This window comes from Miniopterus schreibersii (genome assembly GCF_964146895.1).
Source record: "Miniopterus schreibersii genome assembly, chromosome: 11".
NCBI lineage: Eukaryota > Metazoa > Chordata > Mammalia > Chiroptera > Miniopteridae > Miniopterus > Miniopterus schreibersii.
The window spans coordinates 43,055,042-43,078,905 of NC_138111.1; the positions used below are offsets into that span (position 1 = coordinate 43,055,042).

General features: G+C 44.9%; 1 protein-coding gene and 1 long non-coding RNA gene across 9 annotated transcripts in view; one reads left to right on the forward strand and one right to left on the reverse strand.

Moving 5' to 3' along the window:
- LOC308564219 overlaps window positions 1-10,946 on the reverse strand; it is a 113,742-nt gene extending 102,796 nt beyond the window's left edge. The window contains exon 1 of the long non-coding RNA XR_013999907.1: window positions 10,750-10,946. This is a non-coding gene — a long non-coding RNA (uncharacterized lncRNA). The remainder of the gene's footprint in view (window positions 1-10,749) is intronic.
- The window catches only part of VLDLR (very low density lipoprotein receptor), a 29,749-nt gene continuing 16,407 nt past the window's right edge, over window positions 10,523-23,864 (forward strand). For 3 of the 8 annotated variants that reach the window (XM_081152119.1, XM_081152123.1, XM_081152125.1), the window contains exons 1-3: window positions 10,549-10,944; window positions 11,105-11,250; window positions 22,197-22,316. In XM_081152119.1, coding sequence (XP_081008245.1) covers window positions 11,169-11,250; window positions 22,197-22,316 — 202 coding nt within the window. In that variant the 5' untranslated portion in view covers window positions 10,549-10,944; window positions 11,105-11,168. Of the gene's footprint in view, window positions 11,251-22,196; window positions 22,317-23,864 lie in introns of all 8 variants that reach the window. The other 5 variants (XM_081152124.1, XM_081152121.1, XM_081152120.1 and 2 more) reach the window with 5 other exon arrangements.

Sequence of the window (23,864 nt, forward strand, 5' to 3'; positions counted from 1 at the left end):
CTGCTGTGATTGTCAACCGACCATGTGCACTATCAGGCCCAGGCACAGAACAAGTATTTATCGCAGAGCAAGATTTAAACAGCCAGTGACGTTTCCTTCCAGAGATACTTTGGTGATTAATAAAATAAAGATTCTAATGGAAGAGCTACTCTATCTGATAGAGTATCAGACCTGTTGGTAGAAATACAGGAACTGAAGCCAGTTCATATCAGCATCAAAGGAAATGGGAAGAGAATTTCACCTGATGATAAATAGTTCCTGTTTTTGTCTTCAATTTCCAAATAATCCTCGTTGCAATATTTCCGATAATTTCTCCAGTGAATCTTCCCCTAAAGTGGACTTGATTTGAGGAAATGATATCAGATCTACCAGGCACCGTTCCATCATTTCTCTTCATATCCTGTGAATTTTTTCCCATGGGCCGAACCTCCTGAGACTGTGGGGTTTTTTAATCCTCACCTGAGGATATGTTTTTATTGATTTTTTGGAGAGAAGGAAAGTGGGAGACAGAAGAAGAGGGAGAGGGGGGAGAAACGTCTATCAGTCTCCTCCTGTACGCTCCCGGGCCAGGGATCGAACCCGCAACCTAAGTATGTGCCCTGTCCAGGAATCGAACCTGCAGCCTTTTGGTGTATGGGACGGTGCTCCAACCAACTGAGCCACCCAGCAGAGGTTGTCCTGAGATTTTAAGAGAGCCAGGCAAAAGGCAGGGCAGGGACTGGGGGGAAGGAGTGGAACAAAGAAAGAAAACTAAGCAACTTTATTAGATGTGGTTTAAATTTCCTTGCAAAGACAGAAAAATAACCACTGCTTTTTTCCCCCTTCAAGTTATTAATAAAATTTCTAGTCACTGCACTCTGCCATGAGGTCCTAATTCAAACAGAGGTAGATAGGGTGTTTTTATTTCTCTCTTCAAGGAATCTTGTCTAAGACTCCAGGTTTTACCTGAGATGAGCCAATTTGGTATTGTCATAATATCACAAATACTACTTGGTGTCTTGGTATCTCTTGTTTTGTTCTATCATTTTATTTTTGCCTTACTCCAAAAAAAAAAAAAAAAAAGCTAGATGGAGGCCAGCTCTAAGCATGGCCCTTTTGGAGAAAAGAATAAGAAATTATAAAAATTTACAGTGTGCCTTTTCAAAGCATGAGCTGTAGATCAAGAGACCGCAATTAGACTTCATCTAGCCATGTTTAGTATTAAAGCCCATCTTTCTGTATGTGAGATTTGGAACTCAAACTATCTGGGGACACTGGCCTAAACTAAGTAAGGACACTGATCTGTGCCTGAGCCCCTCCAAGCTGCTGGAGAGGGGCTGTTCTCCTGAGAGTCAGTTCACAGTCTCCACCCAGGGAGCAATGACATCATGTTTGCAGAGTACTTTGAATCTCCTCAGCAGAGGAGTGCGCAAACCCAAGACATTCCTCTCACACCACGTAAGACATAGCCATCATTATTTTTTTGTTTCACATTTTAAAAACTGCCCCGTAGTCAGGAGAGCTCTAAGGAGCCACTAGAGAAGTAAGAGAAGAACTTCCATGAATGACCTTCACAGATTTTCCTGTTGAGTATTGTGAATAGTCTTTGTACTAGCCAGTGCTCTCTCCCTCATCTCTTTGTTCTTTGTTCTTTTTTTAAAATATGTTTTTATTTATTTTTTTAGGGCATGTACAACTTGGGAATGTGCCCTGACCAGACACTGAACTGGCAACCTCTCGGTGCATAGGACCTGGAGGGTGCTCAACCAACTGAGCCACACTGGCCAGGGCCTCTTTGTTCTTTCCTAGAGTGACTGGCAAGGGGAGGAAGAGAGAAATGAAGGACCATAAAAAGAAAACTAAACAATGATCCATTCTCTTTGCAGTCACTTATTCCCAGAAGGGTGCCTTTCCCATGCTCGCTAAAAGAACCTGAGTAAAATATCTGCTTGTATGTTCCAGTTCAATTTTATACACACAGCAGGCCCTACAAGTATTTAAACCATCGCTTTTGCCCTCCAAGCGCTTAAGTCTTGTAGCAGGAAAAAAGTAAGTTTTTATTTCAAAGGACATTGGTGATGTTGGAGTGTTACAGATAAGAAGGTAAAAGGCAAGTATTAGGTTTAGTAGAAGTCTCAGGTATGTCTCATTTCTCAAACTCCCTCCTCCTGATCCCAGTCCTTCCCCAGCTCTACATCTCTGTGTAAGACGTCTAATCTGTGCTTCCAAACTACCTTCCCTCATCTTCCTCCCAAAACAGATCCTAAATAATTTAGGAACGAGGTCTGACTCAGGCCATTAAGAATCAGTCATCCTTCACTTTGGGGTTAATAAGCATGAACCATCCTTCAACTCTTGAAGGAAACCTCTCTCAGAGGATGAAGCTTTCTATTTCCCTCACATGCAAGAATTGCCCATCCAGAAAAACAGTCAGACCTAGAAAACTGCTGTGATAAACACACTTTCTGAGAGAGTTCAATTTCTCCTGGGGTGGGAGAAATAATCCTTAAGATCCCAAAACAGAATTCCAGTCTCTACTGGGCATTAAGTCTGTTGCCACCATGGTTTAACAAAAGCACAACCTGCACTGTGTTATCCTATCAGATGATCAGCTAAAATCACTATATTCAAAACATACTTTCTCTCCCACACAACTGATTCAAGGGCTCCTTTAAGGTTTCAGTGGAAGACCCAGCTCCTGCTAAAAGTGCTCCTCCAATCACAATGAAATCCCCTTAACTCTTTGGTCTGTCTATCCATTTATTCCAGACTTCTGACTCTAGGAATCATTAAGTGGTCTTTCCTCTTTTAGATGGCAAACTCTGTCATGCCTCATAATTGAGTGGGCACTCGATAAATGAATGCTATAGTGCTCTGAGGAATAATACACTTCCTATTGGCAGCAAATCCAAGAGAAAACTTACAAGAAAGGACTGTCAATTACCACTTAACAAGCCTGATTTTGGCTCCTATAGAAAAAGCAGACAAAGCAATAACAATTTATTCTCCAACAGCGACCACACTGCTATCTAGTTGCTGCCCTCCAGTCACCTGGCAGGTGGCTGGTCCCACAGAAGGTACTCAACCAGCCCTTGTTGGTAGATTGATCTGTAAAGACATGAGATTGGTGATGTGTAATCCATCACTGATAGGTAGATGCCAGCTGGGTTCCTAACAGTCTGGCTGTGCAGAGTCTCTGACCACCCACAGTCCTTGGCTCTCTTACAGCTGAGCGATCTAGCTGGATTTGGGATGCTGAGCCAGGAGCAGAATTCACAGCTTGAGGAAGGGGAGACTATTCTGGATCACTGACAGGGGATTTGTTCTCACTTCTTCTGCAGCAGCCACCACAACTCCCCTGTCTCCATAGGGTACAGTCCATTTCACCTTGACTGCTCAGCTTGCCTTCTGTACTGCCCTGGCCCAGAGCTTCAGGCTTGAACCAAGTGGGTCACAGTTAGAACACAGATTACCTGGGAAGCTTAAAAATGCTCACACTCAAGCCCCATTTGCAGACATTATCATTGAATTGGTCAGAAGTGAACTCCAGTGTTGACAATCTTAAAAGCTCTCCTAGAAATTTGAATCTGCAGGCAGGGTGCAGAACCACTGCCTTCGGTTTTTCTAATCCTGAGGCTGTACCTGTAACCCCTTTGCTTGTCATTTATGTGGTGCCTGCTGATAACAACAACAACAATAGATGTCATTATCATTAACAATAAGAGCTAACAATTTCTGAGCATTTATTATATGCCGGGCATTGCTCTAACTGCTTTACTGGTATGAATGCATTGAATTCGGACCATTTTTCAGGTGAAAAAAACTGAGACATAGAGAGAGGTTAAATAATGTGCCTAAACTTTTACAATTAGTAAGTGAGGGAGCCTGGCTTTGAATCCATGAAGACTGGCTCCAGCACCTTCTCTATTTTAATTTTATTTTTCAATTACAGTTTACATTTAATATTATTTTGTATTAGCTTCAGGTATACAGTATAGTGCTTAAACAGTCATATACTTGACAAAGCGTTCCCCCCGTATTTCCAGTACCCACCTGGCACCATACATAGTTACTACAATATTATTGACTGCATTCCTTATTCTGTACTTCACATCCCTGTGACTATTTGGTAACTACCAGCGTGTACTTATCCCTTCACCTTTTTCACCCAGTTCCCTAACACCCTTCCCCTCTGGCAACCATCGGTTTGTTCTCTGTATCTATGAGTCTGTCTCAATTTTGTTTATTCATTAATTTTGTTCTTTAGATCCCTCATTTAAGTGAAATCATATGGTATTTGTTTTTCTCTGACTTATTTCATTTAGCACAATACCCTCTAGGTCCACCCATGCTGTCACAAATGGTAAAATTTCATTCTTTTTTATAGCAAGTAATATTCCATTGTGTGTGTGTATGTGTGTGTGTGTGTGTGTGTGTGTGTATACCACAGCTTTTTTATCCACTTATCTATCAATGAGCACTTGGGTTGCTTCCATATCTTGGCTATTGTAAATAACACTGCAATGAACATAGGGGCAGTGCCTTCTCTCCTAACCATTAACCTACACAGCCTCCCTGCATTCATTCAATGCCTGAAGGCTTGCAGGTACCACATGGGTGCCTTCAGGATCCTGTACAAACAGAATAACCTTTTCAGACAGTCATACTTGTAAATACACATATCTGATCCCTTTGTCCTTTGATCAGAAACTTTCCATGGTTTACTGTTTATAGCATAAAACTCTCAACAATATTCAAATACCTCTGCACTTGTCCTCCCACCTTACACCCCTCTACCCTCCAGCAAGTCCGAATTACTTGTACTTTCTTCAACCCACCAGAGAACCTAAAAGTAGCCTTGAGAATGAGCACTCTCCTCCCCTATTCCAGATAGGCCCTTATCAGCATTGCAACTCCTCATAAATGTGTTTCTAACACAAGTTAGAGATGCTAAGACCAAAACCTTCCCAAACAGCCAGGTTTGAAGGAAGCAGATCCACTCAGAAACTCAGCCCTTCTGGGAGTGTGAGCAGTGGCATAATACAAATTTAAATCACACACATAACGAGTAAGAAAACACTGGATACATCAACTACCTGCTTCCACAAAACCCCTAGAAGTTTGAAAATGGAACTTTCATGTCTCAAGACATTGTCAAATGTTCCCTGGAGAACAAAACTGCTCCCAGCTGAGAACCACTGATCTAACCTCATACTTAACCCATTTTGAAGTTTCTCTCCAGCCATAAACTTTTTACCACATTTAGCCTTTTTTTTTTTTTTTTTCCTGAAAATGCTCAAAACAGTCTGCCAAATAGTCTTTGGACTTGGGGTTTCAAAAAAACATATTCTTATTAAATCAGAACATTCAATAGGGGTCCATCAGTAGTAATAAGTACTCACTGAGCATTTGAGTTGGGGTTGAAGTAGGAGTGGAGACTTGCCTTTGCCAGGATGCAGAAGAAAGCAGTTGTTTAAAACAGTCCTTACTAACATCTGCATTCCCCTCCTGAATACTCTCCAGGAGGGGTCAGGCATGTTATTTACACTGGGTGGCCACATGTGGAGCTTTGCCCAATGCTTTACAGTAAGCATGCTACATCCCTCAAGAGGCACCTCTATCATTAGGAAGCAAGTAACAGAAAACTCAAACCATAATGCCTTAAGCAACAAAAGGACTCTATTGGCTCAGGTAAGTGAGAAGCACTACAGAATGATCCTACTGAATCAGGATCTCCAAGGGAGAACCTGGAGAAGCTAACCTGGGCTCAGGCTCGAGGTCAAGTTTGGATGCCATTTCTCCAATTCTCTCAGCCCTCTCTTACCCGTGAGTCAGTTAGTCTTCATACTGGTTTCTTTCTTTCCTGGAGGAACAATGGCTACGACATTTTTGGCATAATATCTATGCACCACATTGCTTAGAAGAGAGTGCCTTTCTAATCAAGCAAAAGCCCCAGGCTTCATTGTAACCGGACCGACTTATGCAATGTGCTAAGGGCTGAAATATCCAATCAGTGTGGCCAGAAGACCATAGGCAGACTGGCTGAGACCCTTGAATCAATCACAGTGGCTGAGGGGGAAAGTTATACTGATGGGTTTAGGAGAGTAGTTCTCAAAGTGTATTCCCTGACCAGTGGCATCAGCATTACCTGGGAACTTGTTAGAAATATAAATTCCTGGGCCCACCCTCGACCTGGTGAATCAGAAACTCGGGGTGGGGCACAACAATCTGTGTTTTTACAAGCCTTCCAGGTGGTTCTTATGAAAGCTAAAGTTTGTGACCCACTGGTTTAGAGCATCAGGCCCTCCCCATGGAATCCAGAGTGGGGTAAATCCCACTCACTTCACTGGGGCTGCCACAAATTTAGAAAATGATGCAATGGAGGCCTAGAAAGTTACCAGCTACTACTTCAGAAGTGGGCAGCTCCTTTCACTTCTTACTTCCCATGGCGAGGCTATGGCATAGAAAACACGCTAATCAGTGCTTCACACTAGCATATTGGTTTGAAGATTACTTCTGCTGCCTGTATGTATTAGTCTTCAGAACTTAAGAAAAATGCTCAACATTAACCTTAGCATTTTCGATGGAGAAATTGGACAAATAAATAAATACATAATTGAGAGAAGAAAAGCTATATGGCAGTTAAAGCTGCATTAAAGAATTCTCTAAGAAAGTTTCTTCATCATGGCTAATCCTAAGACTCACTGGCAGTGCGGTTACACGTACAGCTGCTTGGGCAATGCCCTAGTCCTACAGAATCAGGGTCTCCGAGGGAGAGCCTGGGAATCTGCACTTTCAGCAGACATGACCAGAGACCCTGATGGATTGTGCATGTTTGGAAAACACTGCTCTAAGAGATATACCCAAAGGACTGGGGAGGAAAACTCATGAAGGAGTTATATGAACATTTCTGACTGCAATAATAGTTTCTACCCTCCTTTCTTTATGCATTCGCTCACCACCAGTCTCTAACTGTCCTTCCTCTAGTTTTATTCTACTCTGCTTCCCAAATAAATCACCCTTCATACCACTGACAGAGTGAACTTTACAAAACACACTGGAGGTCTGTCCTCTGATCGAAATCCATCACAACAGTGGTTTCCTCCCGGGGTGAAGGCTAGGAGAGGGGTATATGGAGAAACATCTCAGTGGATGTGTTACTGTGAATATTCTATTTCTTGGGCTCTACTAGTGGGCTCATGGATAATTTACAAAAGCAAATTAACAAATAATTAAATAAATAAATAGAGCCATAAATTACCCAATTATAATAATGTCAATATAATTCTGTGACTTGAGGACAAAATTAAATACATTTTTAAAAGGAAAGAAATAAAGTATGTTAATATCTCTAGGTACTGAAAGTATGCTTTAAAATTACTTTATTTTTCTCTGTAGTTTATAATTACTCCACAGTAAATTGCATAACTTAATAAATTTTTTACAAATTAAAAAAATTATCAGAAGTCCTCACCATGGCCTACAGGATGGAGTCTGAAGTGTTAGCAGGACAATACAAATCTCCACATCATCCAGTCCTTGCCTGCCTTCTTCTGCCTTACTTCCCACCGGTGTCCCCTTGGCACCCACCCTTGAACCATCCTGAATCCCTTGCATTTTCTTGAGTACTTGATGCTCTCTTGCCTTCCTTCCCCCTTCACCCCCTGTATCAGTCAGGTTAATGCCAGGTCATGCTAAGGTAACAAAAACTCAGTAGATTAAAAAAAACAAAGGTTCATTTCTCACTCAGTCTGTGTTAGGTGTCAGCAAGTTTTTTTCTCTAGAGACCAGGATGGTAAATATGTTAGACTTTGTGAGCAACATACAGTTTCTGTTGTATAGACTTCTCTGTTTCTCTCTGTCTCTGTCTCTCTTTTGGTACAACTTTTAATATATAACCTATTCTTATTGATAGATCATACAAAGCAGACCATGGCCACTTGCTGACCTCTACTCTATGTGATCATTGCCAGAGACAGGTAGACAGCAGAGAACTACTCTAGTCATTCAGACATCAGGCTAATGGAGCAGCCACCCCCATGGAACATCTCATCACCACATAGACGAAAAGAGAGGATCTCACGCAAGTAGTTAAATGCTCCAGTCTGCAAGTGGCACCCTGTAACATCTGCTCACAAATTACTGGTGAACATTAATTTTTCAGTCCCACCCAACCCTGAGGAGGCCAGGAAGTGCAATCCTATCATATGTCCAGCATTTAGAAGGATTGGTACTGCTTGGTAAAAATGACAACTCTACTCAGCTTGAAGACAGTTGCTCTAGAAAGCCTTTTCTGATGCCCTCACCCCCAGCCAGAATGGCTGCTTTTTTCCTGTAATCTTATAGCACTTCAAGCATCCTTGTGCTGTGCATAGGGTACTGCAATTGCCTCTTCTCTGCCTCCCCCACCAGATCCTGAGTGAACTTCCCAGGGTTAGCATCTCCATATGCCCACTGCCTAGCACAGTGCCTGCCTGCACTCCAGGGGTGCTCAATGTGTGTTCCTCCAACAGATAAATAAATGTGAATTGTGGGGAAAATGAGGTTGCCTACGCATTTACCTGGAGGCTTCTGAATCCAGTAGTGTCAAACCTCTCTAACCCCAGTTAGGTCAACCACACTAGACTCCACTTGATAAATTTATCTTTTTGGTCAGTTATTTTCTTTATTAATCAAATGCATTCCTTCTTATAAACCTGTTCTATAACCCAATGCTTTACAGAGAGCTGGTCCTTGAGGCCACAGAGAACTTTCAGAGTATGTGGACTGGTTTTCTTTTCACTTTACAGGTCAAAGGCAGGCACAGTGATTTTCCCAAGTTACACAGCCAATCAGAGTCAGAGCCAAAAATGCTACAGGATTGGACATAGAGTTGCAACTAAATTCACCAACAGTTTATTTATATCCCTTGGAGAGATATAAAGTATAATACATGTTTGTCAAAGATGTCTTATACCATATCAATGTTTAACTTGTAATGCACATTTATCTCTGAGTAAAATATTAAAAACAAAGCCACGTGACTGTTAATGTTGTGTCTGCTCATATTAAGGCCACAGTTCATTATCAGATGGTCTTTCAGAACCCCGAGAATCTTGAAGATGCTATGCATCTAATGTTTTACTTTCACACCTTAATGCCTATTAAGTGAACAGCACCTCCATGCACCTTCACTACTAAATGGCATAAAACAAATTTGAAATCAGTTTTACATGCAACATGTGTGTGTCTGCTGTAGGTCTGTATCAAACATGTAAACACAGGGTGAGCAAAACAGCATTCAAAATGAGCTGCTGTGCAAGACTCCACCAATACATCAAGTTAAGCCCTTTCCGGGTCATCAGTCACAATCTGGATATCCTCTGGTCCTACCAAAGTGTATCCTCCTAAAATTTTCCTCTCCTCTTTGTCCCCTGGATAGAGTAAGTTCCTCATAAACATCCCACTTGATAACCAGCCTTGACAAATGCCCAGGAGAACCGAACAAGGAGAGGTTAGCTAGGTAGTGCCGCCAAGTCCCATGTCAATAACAGAGCCATGCCAGAGCATGGTCCTATTGAAACCGGCAGAGTCTGAACATTCACAATAAAAACAACTCTTAAAAAATATATACACCCTTTATTTAGGAAGGTGAAATAGCTCGGTGTGCCCACCGCATCTTGTTAGATGCTTAACAGACCACAGCGAGGGAAAGTGTGTAAGAAAACTGAAGTGCACAAAAAAAGCAAATTATGGGCTCAGGACTGCCAGGCACAAAACAAGAACCAATCCTTTACAGAAGTCATGCCTTTGCTCCCTTTTTTCTTTCCTTGAGCCATGTAATTAAATATGACAAACTGTATCAAGAAGAATAAACCTAAGGGTTTCCCCTCCCCCAAACAAGAAATGGTTAAGCTTTTAATTACAGGCCCCCAAACTATCATTTTGTGCAATTAGCAATTAACTTGAATGTTGATGAGAGAATGCAGAGCTGCGCTAGGAACGTCCCTGGGTTATTTTAGTCCGGTTCTGTAACAGAGCACAAGGCACAACGCGCACGCTCTCCCCCACGCTCTCGCACACTTAAAGACACATTTAATGTTTAGCAAAAACGTCATCTCCGCGTGCCACTGAGACAGACATCCCGAACCCCCAGATCAGTGCAGCCCAAACGTTCGGACCCCCTTCTCTTCATCACTTTCGCGTGGGAAGACGAGGCCAGAGGAAGATGCTACCTACCAGCCTCACATTACCAGTCTCTCTTGGGGGCGCAGGAGAGGGTGGTAGAGAGACGAGTGTTGCCCCTGGAAGCTGCCAGCCCCGTTAGTGGGCAGGCGGTGGCAATAGCAGCCATGGTTGCATCAGCGCTAACTGCTGTGCCACTGCTGCATTTGCTGCTGGCGGCTGCCGGGAGGGTACAGTAAGTAAGGACTGTAGGGAGCGCACGGTTGCTGCAGCCGCAGGTTCCCTGGAGCAGGAAATTAGGACAGGCACCGAGGATTGGAGGCGAGAGCGGCGCGCGAACCAACCAGCAGCCGCCCCGGGCCCCCGTGAGCCCGAGGACGCGCGGAGCAGTCGGGCCGCGCGAGCAGTCCGGGTGGCGGCAGCGCCGTGCCCGCGGCCACTCGCGCCAGTACGCTCACACTCGCACACCCCCAGCGGAGGCACCTGGCGGCCCCAGCTCCTAAGAGCAGCGCAGCGATGAGAAAGGAGGGCTGAAGCCGCCTCCCCCCCCCCCAACCCTGCCGCCCTGCTGACCACTCCCCCTCCTGACCCCTCTTCGCTCCTCACCCAGCGCTCCAGCAGTGGGTGCTCGGCTGCCGGCTTCTCTCTTCTGTCTCCTCCTTGGTTCTCGACTCTCCACCCCCTCTCTCCCCCTCCCTGGCTCTCCCATACCCTCCCCCCCCTTACCCTCCCCTCTTCTGCAGCGCCTGCATTATTTTCTGCCCACAGGCTCGACTTGCACCGCTGCTGCAGCCCTGGGAGGTGGGTGGGTGGGCTGGCAGGTGGGGAGGAGATTGGGCAAGTTGTAGGAGAGGGGGTGTGCTCTACTTCCCAGCTCCCTCCCTCCCCCCTTCTAACTCCTTCCCCTCCTCCTTCCCCCCTCCTCTCTCCCTGCCCCCAACTCCTTCCTCCTTTCCGAAAGGCTGGTAACTTGTTGTACGGAGCAAACGGCAGGCAGCGGCAGCGGCACCATCCAGGCGGGCACCATGGGCACGTCCGCGCGCTGGGCACTCTGGCTGCTGCTCGCGCTGTGCTGGGCGCCCAGGGAGAGCGACGCCACCGCAGCAGGTAAGTGAGGATGCATCCCTCCGTGGGCTGCCCGGAACCAGTCGGTGTCTGGGGGTCCCCAAGGCTCGGGTCTCCTTTTGCCCACCCCCCTCCGAGGAGGCGCCGCTCCGCTCTCCTCGCCTTTCCCCCCTCCCCACCCTGGTGGCGCCTCTGAGCTGTCAGCGTCGCGGCTACAGCGAGCCGGGCGTGGGGGACACTGGGGGTTGGGGTGTCCTAAAGCCTTGCCTGAACTAGTCTTCATTCCCTTACACTTCCTCCCACGGCTTTGCCTCGTTTTCCACCCCGCCTGGCAGGGACCGGGGAGTGTGGGCTTCTGGGCCATTGAACAATGGTTCTGCCTCCGCTCCCAGGCGGGGTGTTGGGAAGGAGGCGGAGGGCCGGGCCACGACTCGCGCCTCAGCCCCCCGCGGGCGCGCTCCTTGGACTTAAGGGCGGGTGGAGGGCGAGGGTGGGCATCTCTGGGGACCCGGGCGCGGGGTGTCGGCCGGGGCGGTGAGTCCCCCGGCGGGGAGCGCGAGCGGGCGCGCGTCCGGAGGCTGCAGCCGGAGTCTCCGCGGAGCCGCGATCGGTGCCCAGCCCGCTCGCCGAGACGGCGACTCCCGGGCTCGCGGCTGTCTCCCTGGAGTGCAGGCTACGGGGCGAGGGAGGCTGAAACAGGACTCCTCTCTCGGTGTTTCCCCCCTCCTGCGGCGTTTGTAAACCTCGCGGGTCTTCCGTGTCGCTGAACGGGAGAGGGGAGTGGAACAAAGACTTAATCAGGTTAGTTTGCGGATCCCTGTTCCGGTGAGATTTCCGCGAGAGGAATGGAGTCCTAAGGTAGTGACTGTAATTAGCCTTCATTTTAAACAATAGATCAAAGGGAGCAGCGCGGGAGCCGGCGCGGGGCTGTGGCTCGCGGAGAGGGCGGCGGTGCCTACCGTCGAGTCCCCGGGGGTCTGCCGCGCTGGGCCCGGGAGCCCTGCCCTCAGCCCCCCTCCCGCGTGGGACGCACAACTTTCCTAGGCAGGAGGCAGGAAGCCCCTCTAAGAGGATTCGGTCAGAATCCAGGCGCTCCCCCAAGGGGTCTCGGCATGACGCTAAGGGGGTGCTTGCGCGCCAGCGCCAGGGAGTGAGGGCGGAAAGCGGCCCCTGTCCCGAGGACCCACTCGAGTCCCTCGCTCCGGCTGCCAGGCGGCTCCGAGGGACCCGCCTGCCCGCAGTCACATGTCTCCTGAGTGAGAGCGAACTTGAAAAGCGTGGTCGGCCAAGCAGCCTCTCGGGCACCCCTCGGTGGGTTTTAGTCTCTGAGTGCCCCCAGCCCGGTGTCCCGAGCGTGAGAAGCTGGGACGGACTTCTCTGCCCTCCGCGATTGGCTGGCCGCCGGGTCACGTTGAGCTGGGTCACATGGCTCCGCAGACTCGCAATTTAGCAGCCTCAGTAGTGTTATCTTGAGGGGAATGTGAAAACTCGACAGGCCGAGACCCAGTGTTCTCTCAACTGCTGTCCCCTGCCTGGACTCCTCGGAAGGGCGAGAGCGTCCTGACCATGGCCTTCGATGTGTAACAAACCCGAGCGCCTGGCAAAGCCCTGCTCGCAAGTTCTCAGACTCCAACATTAATCATTAATGGATGAGCAGTACTAACTTATTAAACCATTTTTCAGAATAGTGCCATGACTTGCATTATACTTTTCCCACTATTTCAAAAAGACTAAAATATACTGGAACTTACTGATGTAACGGTCCAGGAAAGTAGGAGGAAAATATTCATTTTCACTCCATGTTCTCTTTGCTGCAGGTAATTCTCTTAATAACACATAACTTCACATTGGAGGCTAACTTTATCTTATAGAATGCTAGGAATGCATCTAAACTGTTGAGAATAGTTAGTTGAAGCCGTATATTCACCTTGTATTAGGTAGGTGAGGACCCTTTTGCTCCCCTAAGTCACTTATGAAATATGTGACATGCCATGAACAGTGGAAATAGAAGCCCATGCAAGACTTACTTAAATTCTTCAAAGGAAAGGAGGCACATCCTTCTGAACTGGAGGGAATTTGGGGTCTGCTGAGGCAGATGTTGACCCCAAGCCAACCCAGACTGGCTCCTGTCTGAAGTTCAAAGCCCCAGGGCATGTAGGCAGACTTTCTGGCCCTGGTCTTCTACACTTTTACCTCCCCCACCCCCACACACACTCAGGCACATACTTGCATGATGCTGTCTAAAATACTCTAGGATAGGCAAGGAAATTAAACCAGGCTAACAAGAGAAGTTAAAGTTTGGTAATGTAGTAAATCTGATTGCAGGCCATTTTCCTCCAGCCTAGGGAGCCAAGAATAGGATCTGGGGTACCATAGATTTGTTAAGGCCAAAGCCTAGAAGAACAAAGGTTCTGTGAGAGCTATTCAGATATGGCTAGCAACTAGCAAAAGAGTACACAGAACTTTTCTTATTGTGGGGGTGGGTTGGTGAAATGGAGTACTAATAGACCTGGAGGGATAGGAGACTGGAGGGCAAGGGCGAATAAACCTGGTTCATCTTGTAGCACCAAGGGAAGGTGTGGCAATGATCGTAACTCTCATCTAGGCCAAAGAATGTGCATGTGAGCAGGGCTCTTTAAAGGAGGGTCACCAGGCAAGCCCATATTGGTAGTGACAGCTTCTTGAAATCTGGAGCAGCTTTGTTCCCCAAATTGCCCTGTTGGCCACTTCATGTGACATTTAGTCATGCACCTGTCCTGTGTCATTTTCATTCTTTAGTTTTACTGCTTGAATCCCCAGAGACCTAAAGCACATACAATGGCCAAGTTCATTAGAGCTGCCAAATGTTAAGACCTGAGTACCACAAAACTGCCTATTTTAATTATGGCAGCCTCCATGCTCAAAACAAGTGACAGCCTGTTTGAAGTGTTTCTGCCTTTTATAATATTGGATAACCATAAACTCGATTTCACTTGAGAAGTTTTTATAATTCTAGAAAAGACGGAAAGTAGTTACAAGCCCCTTCTGTTACAGGAGGAGTATCGAATTGATAAGACGTAACAAGAACTCCTAGAGTAGATAGACCATGACCGTGAGATCAAGGGAACAGATAGCTCCCAGCCATATGGCTTCGGGTTTTGATCCAAAGACCAGAAGACTCAGAGCACAGCATAGATAACTCATTAAATATCTAGACCATTTTCCATTTCTCACAGAATGTGAATAAAGCTGTCCTTTTCAATAGAGGGAATAGTGATTTAGTCTGGGCAGTCACATATATGACTTTGAGTCATAATTAAATTTACTCTGGATGCTGACTATTCTTTGGAAAGCCATCGTCACATACTAGCCTATAAGACATTAAATGCCTCAGAGGGCTATGATAAGGTCTGTGATGATGCTTATGATAAATGTACCTGCCTTAGGAGAGCTTCTGGGGTGGGCTGATACAGCTGCTCTCCAGATGGTTAGTTGATAGCCTCAAAATGGCTTAGGATGTTCCCATCTATGTTAATATCAAAAGAGTACTTAGGCCACAGCACTGGGACTACTTTCAAGGCAGAGTCCAAGAATACCTTCTGCAGAGGTGGTGGATTAGATTTACCTGTTGAGCAGAAGTAAGTGGACCAGGGACAATTTCTTTGCCCAGCTGAAGAGTTTTTAGCTAGGAAACCTAAGGATAGCTTTTCAGAGGACTTCAAGGAAGAGTATGACTTAGCTCTAGGAGACTCTGGCTTTGTAAGTGAAAATCATCTCAATTTCACTCTGTGCATTTTTCCATTTGAATTGGTATCTCTTCGCTAAGCTCTTCTGTTGGTTTGCAATAAAAATTCCAGACATCATTAATACCACCTAGTTAGATCCACTAGATGCATTGCAGGATCTAATGAGGTGGCAGGTGATACCTTATAGTTAGCACATAACACACTTTTCCCTTCATGTGAAGTTGCCTAGGAAAGCTTGGGCCTGATGTCTATTTTGGGCTCTAAATTAAGCAAAAGAATGCCTGCTAGGTGCTGGGAGAGTACGTACAGATTCTACTAAAAAAAAAAAAAAAAAAAGAAAAGAAAAAAAGGTTTCATGTCTGCTTAGGAATCCTTTGCCCATTTTGTATCTCAGAGGTGTTATATGGGTGGGTAGAGTGGGGGTGCAGGGAGGATATTCATGACCTTGTATTTAAGAGATAGATACCTCTCGGGACAGAAACTATAAGATGAAACCATTGGCTAGAATGGTTGATCTTGCCACCGACTTGGGTCGTCCGGGTTGGCCCTGCTGGCTAGTAGCTAGCCTTTATGTATCTATATGTGACAGTGGCAGTGGGGAATGGAGTGGGGCTTGAAGCTGCCAAACAAGGGAGGTGAAAAAACTTTGGCAAAAGACAACTTTTGCAAGTTATTTCATGTGTTATAACTTAATACTTCCTCCAAATACTATGAGCAAATAGGGTTCCTATTTTACAAACTGCTTCTAATCTTTAGTTTTCCTAAGAAGCCTTCGCAAGATTTGAGCTAACTGATCCACAGGTTCACTAAGTAGGTGGTTGACTGGTGCCGACCTTCTTTGTACATCTGCTTGAATGCACTCTGCCTCTTCTACTGAGCACCTACCATAGGGCATATGGCACCAGGCATGGGGACACTGTGACCAGATGGTTGGTTCCTTCCTTCCTGGCATTTTATCTAGTGAGGAAGTCAACCCCGGAAATCAGTGATACAAAGACAGTGTGGAAGAGAAGCACTGGACAGGAGTGAGCAGATCCAGTGCTTAAGACTTAATCATAAAGAGGCTGACAGCAGCTGAGAGTTGCTGGAGTTCCTATGTGCTACTTGTGTCACAACTTATGAAGTTTCCCAAAATCATTAAGAACTTAGACCATAATGTGACATAGCCAAAAATTCTTCCATCTCTGCAGATGGTCTTATGAAGGTGATAGGAGACAAGCACAGTGGATTGCTGCCAACATTACCAAAGAGCTCTCAAACATATCAGAAGTAAAAGCCGGGTCCCACACATCCAATTTCCAACTTAACCAGTCAGCCACTGCTAACTTTCCCTGCATGTCAAACCTCTCTCCTCACATGGAAATGAGGCCAACTGGTCACGCTTGGTTTCAAGTTTAGAAAAGCTGGGAGGAATGCTTGAGGAAAGTCTATAGTTCAGACCAGCTTTATAAGTGAACTAACAAATCAACTACTGCATCCATGAATACTCACTAGTGCCGAAAGAATCTTTAGCTGCCAGACACCAGGGCCCAAATTACAAAGATAAGTTCCAGGCCCCGCGTTAGGCGAAGTCCATTTGTAGAGCTGGAAATGGTGGGTAAGAGCATCGCGGTACATGACAGCTGCATGACAGGCACAGGAGACTTCGGAAACGCAGCCAGACCACACCTGACTCAAGAAGGGAACTGAGGACCTCATTCAAGGGGTGATATCTGAGCCCACTCCTGGTAGATAAGGGAACAGGGGTAAGTAAGATGAGTAAATCAAGACAAAGCAACAGAGAGGGTGCAGGCCTGGGGAAGTGAGTGGGACACCTTGGTGTAGCCTGAGCAGATGGCAGGTGGTAATTAATAGGGAAAAGTCAGGAGGAATAGATCGTGAACTAGATTCAATTCTAGAGCCAGTGGGAAGCCTGGAAGTGATACCATCCTTGGCACTAGAAGGTGGCTTGAATCACCATCTTGATTTGGATACAGAATGTGGCAGCCTAGAGGCAGACGAACAGGAGACAAATTTAGATCAAGTGAGAGATGAGGGCTTGGACAGGCCAGGGCTTGATGGCAAAATGTCAGGGGAGAAGAATCTGGCCTCATTTTTGGACTCCTGATTTAGAGTAAGTGATGGGACCAATCACAGATGGGGCACGAGAGAGGAAGACAGATTTTAGAAGAACCTCTTTACAGTGCATGCTGGTTAAAGCATCTAGATAAATTTTCCCTACCTAATGAGCACAAAGGCCTTATGTCAGGCTGTCACCCTAATGTATATTGCAATACGTATTTATCGCCAACATCCATCCAGTGATGGGTATGGGGGCTTATGGGGGGTGAGTGCTATATATCCCAACCCTGAACTTGAAAGAGTCACTTCCATGGTAGGGAGAATCTGAGCTTCTCAACCTTCCTGTAGTGGTTTCAATGTGCGGGCAGGGACCTGCTGTGTCAGAATCATCTGGGAATTCATTACAAATGCAAGCGTGTGCCCCACCCTAGACCCACTGGATCAGAATCTCTGTGGGGTGGGGTCCAGCATTGTGCTTTATAAGCCTTCCAAACGATTCTTATGCAAAGGAGAGCTTGAGAACCACCCATAAAACTAATAACTTCCAAAGAATATCAGGAAGGCCTTTGTTCTGACTTGACCAATGTGCCTTCGATGAGAACACCAATGCTGCTAGAGTATCCTCAGGCCTTTTCTTGTCCTTCTAAGAAAGGATACTCTAGCAGCATTTTTTTAAAAATTAAAATGGGAATAGGAGAAAGGGCTCTATCTCCACAATAAAGCTGTGTTAGGATAGTATCATTATGGCAAGTAAAACCACCTAATTCTGGGTTAAGCTGACTCTACTGCCCAAATTATAAATCAACACAATATTCTAAAAAGAATTAGTCCTGAGTCAGATGCTCTAGTTTGTATGCATGCTCAGTAACACCGTATTTGGAGCCAGACTGCCCAGGTTCAAATTCTTGGGCAAGTACTTTACTTCTGTTCTCCAGACAGGTTTCCTGATGTATAAAAGGAGAATAGTAGTACTGACCATGTAGCATTGAGAAGTAAATGAATTAAGAGACTGAAGTCTTGGTGCAGTGTTTGGCTAACAAATAAAAGAAATTAAGTTAGTTGTCCATGATTCTTAAAATCATCTCAATCCGATGTAAATGGAAAAACTATTTTACAATTGAATTGTAAGATTCACTTATTTCAGTGAATCAGAAGGATTAGCCTAAGTATCTAACAGTTTTTAGTTGGCCCCCGCCTGTGTCTCAGAAGCTGACTTAAGGCCAGAACACATTTGTGCTTGATATCTTGGGGGCCCTCTCGCTTAGTCCCTCTTACCAACCTTCCCTGTGGGAAAACATTGCTGACTAGGATATCTGCTTGTCTAAAAACAAGCTTTCACCTATGAATAGAAAGACTGGCATTGAAGGGCCAAGCAGAAGTGAGTCCTACTAAAAATAAATGCCCTTGGCAGCCCCAGAAGTGCCAAAGCAAATGGACTGAAGAAATTCCAGTAGATAACACCCGCATGCTCAAGCTGTGAGGAAGGGGGTGAGAGATTTGAATACTTGGCCCTGCCAGTCCCAGCAGTGTGGTGGCCTGAGCCCCTCTGAGTAGCTTGAAGTTCATGTCTGAGCCTCAACATGAAACATCTCCATATTCTATGCACTGCTACTGGACATTCCTGCAAGGGTGCCGCTCCGAGCCCTGCAGGGAAATGTGTAGCCCAGTGTGAAGGCTTGGTATTTATTGTAGGGCCTATGCAGTTTTTCCTGAAGCTTACATATTGTTCCTCCATGCAGCGACAATTAGACAACGGCAGGCTGACTTCTATTTGCATTAAAAATCCTGAGTTTCTTGGAGCCAGTGACCTGCCAACATGTCTGGGTAGCAAAGTTAACTATTTAGGTAAGCAAGGCTCCTGGGACATAGGTGCCTTGAAGTAAGTTTACATCGTCTGATTCCATCTGCGTAAGTGATAGTATGAGAGAGTAATCCTTTGATACTTCTGGGCATTCATTCATTACAAATTTAAAGAGCCACATATGTGACTAGGTACAAGTGACATACCACCCCCTGAACCAAAGGGGTAGGGATATTCATTCTAAGTGTTAGAGCTAGAAGGAAACCTAGATCTAGTCCAACAGTTTGATTTCTTAAAACAATAGAGCCCCTTTCAAATTCTTACACACAACGCCAAGTCAAAAGAAAGCCATCGTGCTTCAAGCCTACTTTTGCCCCACCCTGTAGAGTACCTAGCTCTTCTACTTCTCAGGTTATTTTTTGAGGCATCAGTGGCTTTAGCTGAGCCTAAGAATTAAAAGAATCTTGGGTGGACATGATTTCAAGCTCATCCCATTTCCTTTATGAAATCATAACACTGAACTTGAGACTTAACTGTCATGGATGGAAACAGACTACAGGTCCACAAGCCTGAAATCCCCAAAGCTTTGGAAACCAGAAGCTTCTTAGCTCATGTGGTGTTTTCAGTTCTCCTCGAGCTCTGTGCAGTCCCAGTCGAACACCAGAGGTATAAGGTAGAATCTTTCAGAAACTTGGACAGAAAATCCACACAGTGTCACAGTCAGGTGGCCGAGGTCTCGGCACTGGGTTTCTTGTTTGAGCTCTGCCCTCTGCACGATGCAGGGAATTAACATAAGGAGGGAGCACCTTCTGCCCAGTAACTCTCTGGAAACAAAGTACTTAGGAAACCAAGAGACACGGCCATAAAGCTTAAGGTCTTTACTCCTCGCTCTCTAAAGGGCCCTTTATAAAGCCCGCTAGCCTTACCCACCCCCACCCCATCTCACTCCTTTCTTAAACAAGCAGGGACATTTAGGAGCAGAATGTACCCCTAACCCCAGTCGTCCCTCCTTCTTAATAGAGGCTGTGCATGTGTCATGGTAAAACACAGCTTTATGACAGTCAGGCAGAAGCCTGGGGGAAGTGGAAACATCTCAGATAGGAAAAGGTAGAAGTTAAACTCTTTTTCATCTTAGACCACTGGAATAAACACTAAGAAAATGCTCATGTCTGCCCTGAGCCTGCTCAGTATGGACACTGCAAGCAGCATCGCTGGAATGTTGATGTCACTTGTTACTGTTGATAGTTTGCAGGTTACAGCTACATTCAGGGACCCTCTTTAAGGGTATTGGGACTAAACAAGAGCCTTAGGATATTCTGTGTCTGTATTTAGTCCCAGGACAGTTTGAGTGTCTATAAAATATGTAGCTTCCAGGTGACTCATTTTTAAGATCTTCCAGGTACCTAACCCTGAAGTGGAAATCCATCATTTGACACTTACTTTTATGTCTCGGTCCAAGACTGATTATACAGTTACCTTTTTGACAGTGTAGATATCAACGTCCATGTTTTTGTCTCATTTTGACTGAACAACATTAAATGACTACAACCTTTTAAAAATTCAGAGCCTTGTGGTCTGCACAGTATCCTGACAATAACCTGACTGTTCTTTCCAAGTATATTTATATCAGTGTACTCTGACTATAAACTGTTCTTTTTCTACTTTTCAAATAAAGTACTCAAAGTAGATTCTTATTACATGGCCCTCAAACACAATGGGGATATAGAGCTAAAGCCAGTGGGCCCTGAAATATGTACTCCAGCACTGAGCATATTGAGAATATATCGAGATTAGGCTGATGATGGAGACGGTCGAGAGGCAGCCAGGTGCTTCCTATTTGGTTTAGCAATATAAAAACTAGCAGGTGAAGCTTCCTGGCAGCAACCTCTACCCTCCCCCATTTTCCCTTCTAAAACCCTGGTATCTTTACACCCAATAAAATATTTGTGGAATGAATGAAATGTATGTAGAAATGCAATCAGATCACACTGCTTTTTACCTGGGTCATAGCTTAACTAGACTCCTGGGAGCAGGTTTTAAACAAATACATTTAGTCCCTTAGAAGATAACCACACCCATATGGCAAACTTGACTTGGACCAAATTTTAATCTTCCTGGGAATTTGCCACGAAGCATAGAATCCTCCCAGACAGTGGGGAGTAGCTGATAGCAGGGAGGCCAGCTAGAGTATTGTGTACATAACACAAGAGTTCCAGTCTGTGCTTGTCACTGTAGCATCTGTTCTTACGCCAGCATGTCACAGCTGCAGATGCTGAGAGGTGGCAGGAAATCGGAAGGCCTCCCTAAGTAATCTGCATGAACTATATATGGCTCCATTGGGTTTCTCGAATATTTGCAGTATATTTGCATTAAGCAACCGGATCTTTGCCTTTTATCTCAAAGAAATCATATCCTCCAGAAGGACAGACCTGCTAATGATAGGAAACACCTGGATGTTAGTTGTCCTATGCCAGGCAAAAAAACTAAGTGCCCTACTTACAAGAATTAGTTCATATTATTGTGTGAGTTAAATATCCATACATTGAGCATAGGAAAACTGAGGTTCTGACAAATGGAACCCAAGTCTGTGGCTCTACCTTACTTTGCTTTTCTCCAATCACTAAATTAAAAATGATTTCCATTTGTCTCTTAACTGTACCTTCTTGATGCTTTTTATCTTATCTTAGAGTCGTTTCATAAACCTGTGTTTTTTATAATCAGACTTCAAGTTCTAAGATGAGGAACCATGGTATTAAACTTCTATGTCTTTCCTTTCCTTGCTGACCTTTCTAAATCTCCTTCACTTTGCTTGTAATAGGAGCATCATTCATGAATAACAGTATGGAATGTGGACCAGAAATACCATTAAAGGATTGAGATTTGGCTGTGTGATTATAGCCACACAAGTGACTTTTAAACAAATGATAGAAAGAGTCCAGAGCCAATGAAAATGCCCCCATGTTCTCTGGGCAACTTAGGTTCCTTCTATCTTGGTCTGGCTGCATTGGCCCAAGATCAGTATTCCAATCAACCACCATGCCCAGTTTTCAGGAACCAGAAAGGAATAAAGGGAAGGAAAATGGATCCCCTGTCCCTTTGAGGATATTTCCTAGAAGTTGTATATACCAATCCTGCTGACATTGCATTAGCCAGAATGTATTCTCAGAGAGGCTGGGAAATCTAGTCTTATCTAGACAGCGTGTGCCCAGCTAAGAACTTAGTTACTGTCAGTCATTGCCCCAAGACCCATCCAAGTCTGCCCCCCCCCAGAATGTGCTGGCCTGCTGAGTCTGCAGTTGTCCTTCTCAGAGGATCCCTGCCCATAGGTATTGGATAACCTGAATCTCTAACTAATCACCCTTGGATCCCAAGCTTAGTTAAGTGTTCCCTCCTGATTTTAGGAAGAAAAGCCAAATGTGAACCTTCCCAATTCCAGTGCACGAATGGCCGCTGTATCACACTGTTGTGGAAATGTGATGGGGACGAAGACTGTGCTGACGGCAGTGACGAAAAGAACTGTGGTGAGTAAAGAGTTTGACAGTCTCACTTGCCACCTCACTGGGACTTATGCATTTTATTGAGAAGTAATGATGTTACCTTGATTTCTACAAATGTATCGAGATTCTGAAACTGGAATCCATTCCTAAGACTTCCTATGAACCAGAGTCCAAAGATTCTGTGCTCCCTGGTCTAGAGGAACATAATTGAATGTTTGACAAGGGGTTATCATCTTGAGCACAGAATGCTGAAGATAAAGTGGAGTTCCTTTCAAATGACAGGACCCGGTTTATCTTAGATCAGGCAAACATTTGGTGTAGGAAGCTAGGAGAAGGGAGGGGAGGACTAGAAGTGAAGACAGAAGACTGCTTAGAACAGACTTTCTTTGTTAAATTTTCAGATGGCTCCAATTACCTCCACCCCCCAAAAGAAAGTCACAGATAGTAAAAAAAAACAAAAAACCCTAAAGCTGCAGAGGGTCAATTAACTCCTAGCACAGTAACTACAAGCCAGCACAGAGATCAGATAATTCTCTGCCTGCAATAAATGCTAATCCTAAAGCATTAGGCAGGGTGGAAGACATCTCCCAAGACATTGGGGATATACCATCACACCCACTGATCAGTATCAATCAAAAGATCATTGTGAGAAATGCCTGTTTATGCAATCTGTATAGCCTCATATCAGCCAGAACAGCTGAGAACTACACGTTCTTATGTAGGTACCTTGACCCCTTTGTTCTGTGTTGTAAAAATCCTGAAACAATGTTGTGTGTGAATGTCGGTGATAACATTGTCATTTGTCTTTTAAAAGATGTTATTATGAGATATCCAAACTAGAAACACAGAAGAAAAACAGCTTAATGTAGATTTCATCAACTGCCATCTTGTTATGCCATTACCTACTTCTTCATGCATCATTACTAAAATGTTAGAGTGTAAACACTGTGGCTGACTGTCCTATGTTTAAGCTCTCAGGGCAATACTATGGATGGTTTTATGCCATTTAAGAGATTAAGAGCTTATTTGGAAGCATAGGAAGTCCATTCTACAGTCTCAGGGAAGAAACTTCTCTCCAATCTCAAGACCAAACATAGTTCTCCTGTGCAACGCTTTTCCATCACTTGCACTCTAACACTAAGACTTTCATTTATTCTATAAGACACTCAGTTCCATGCTATTTCTGGGTTCCTTAGGTAATATAATCCCCTCACTAAATATCCCACTAGTAGGACCTCACTCTTGTCCACTGTTCTCTTGGTGTAAGTAACAGTTCTGCCTCTAGTCTAAACTTATATATTTGGCACAACCTATTGTCTTTTCTTAGAAAGTTTTCTCTTCATGTTTTGGAAGTCTTTTACCATCTGACTAACTCAAATGATAAGTCAACTAAAAGCTGACAATTTGCTGAAAATTTGAAAGGGACAGCTTCATGTCAGGGGTTTAAACTATGTACAACTCTCAGAGTTCAGAGTGTCCTAAACAAGAGGGTCACTCTGGTTTAGCTTCTGATATTGTAAAGGGGGAAGACAGTGATTAGAGTCAATTCCAAGTAGAAACTAACCTGGGTCA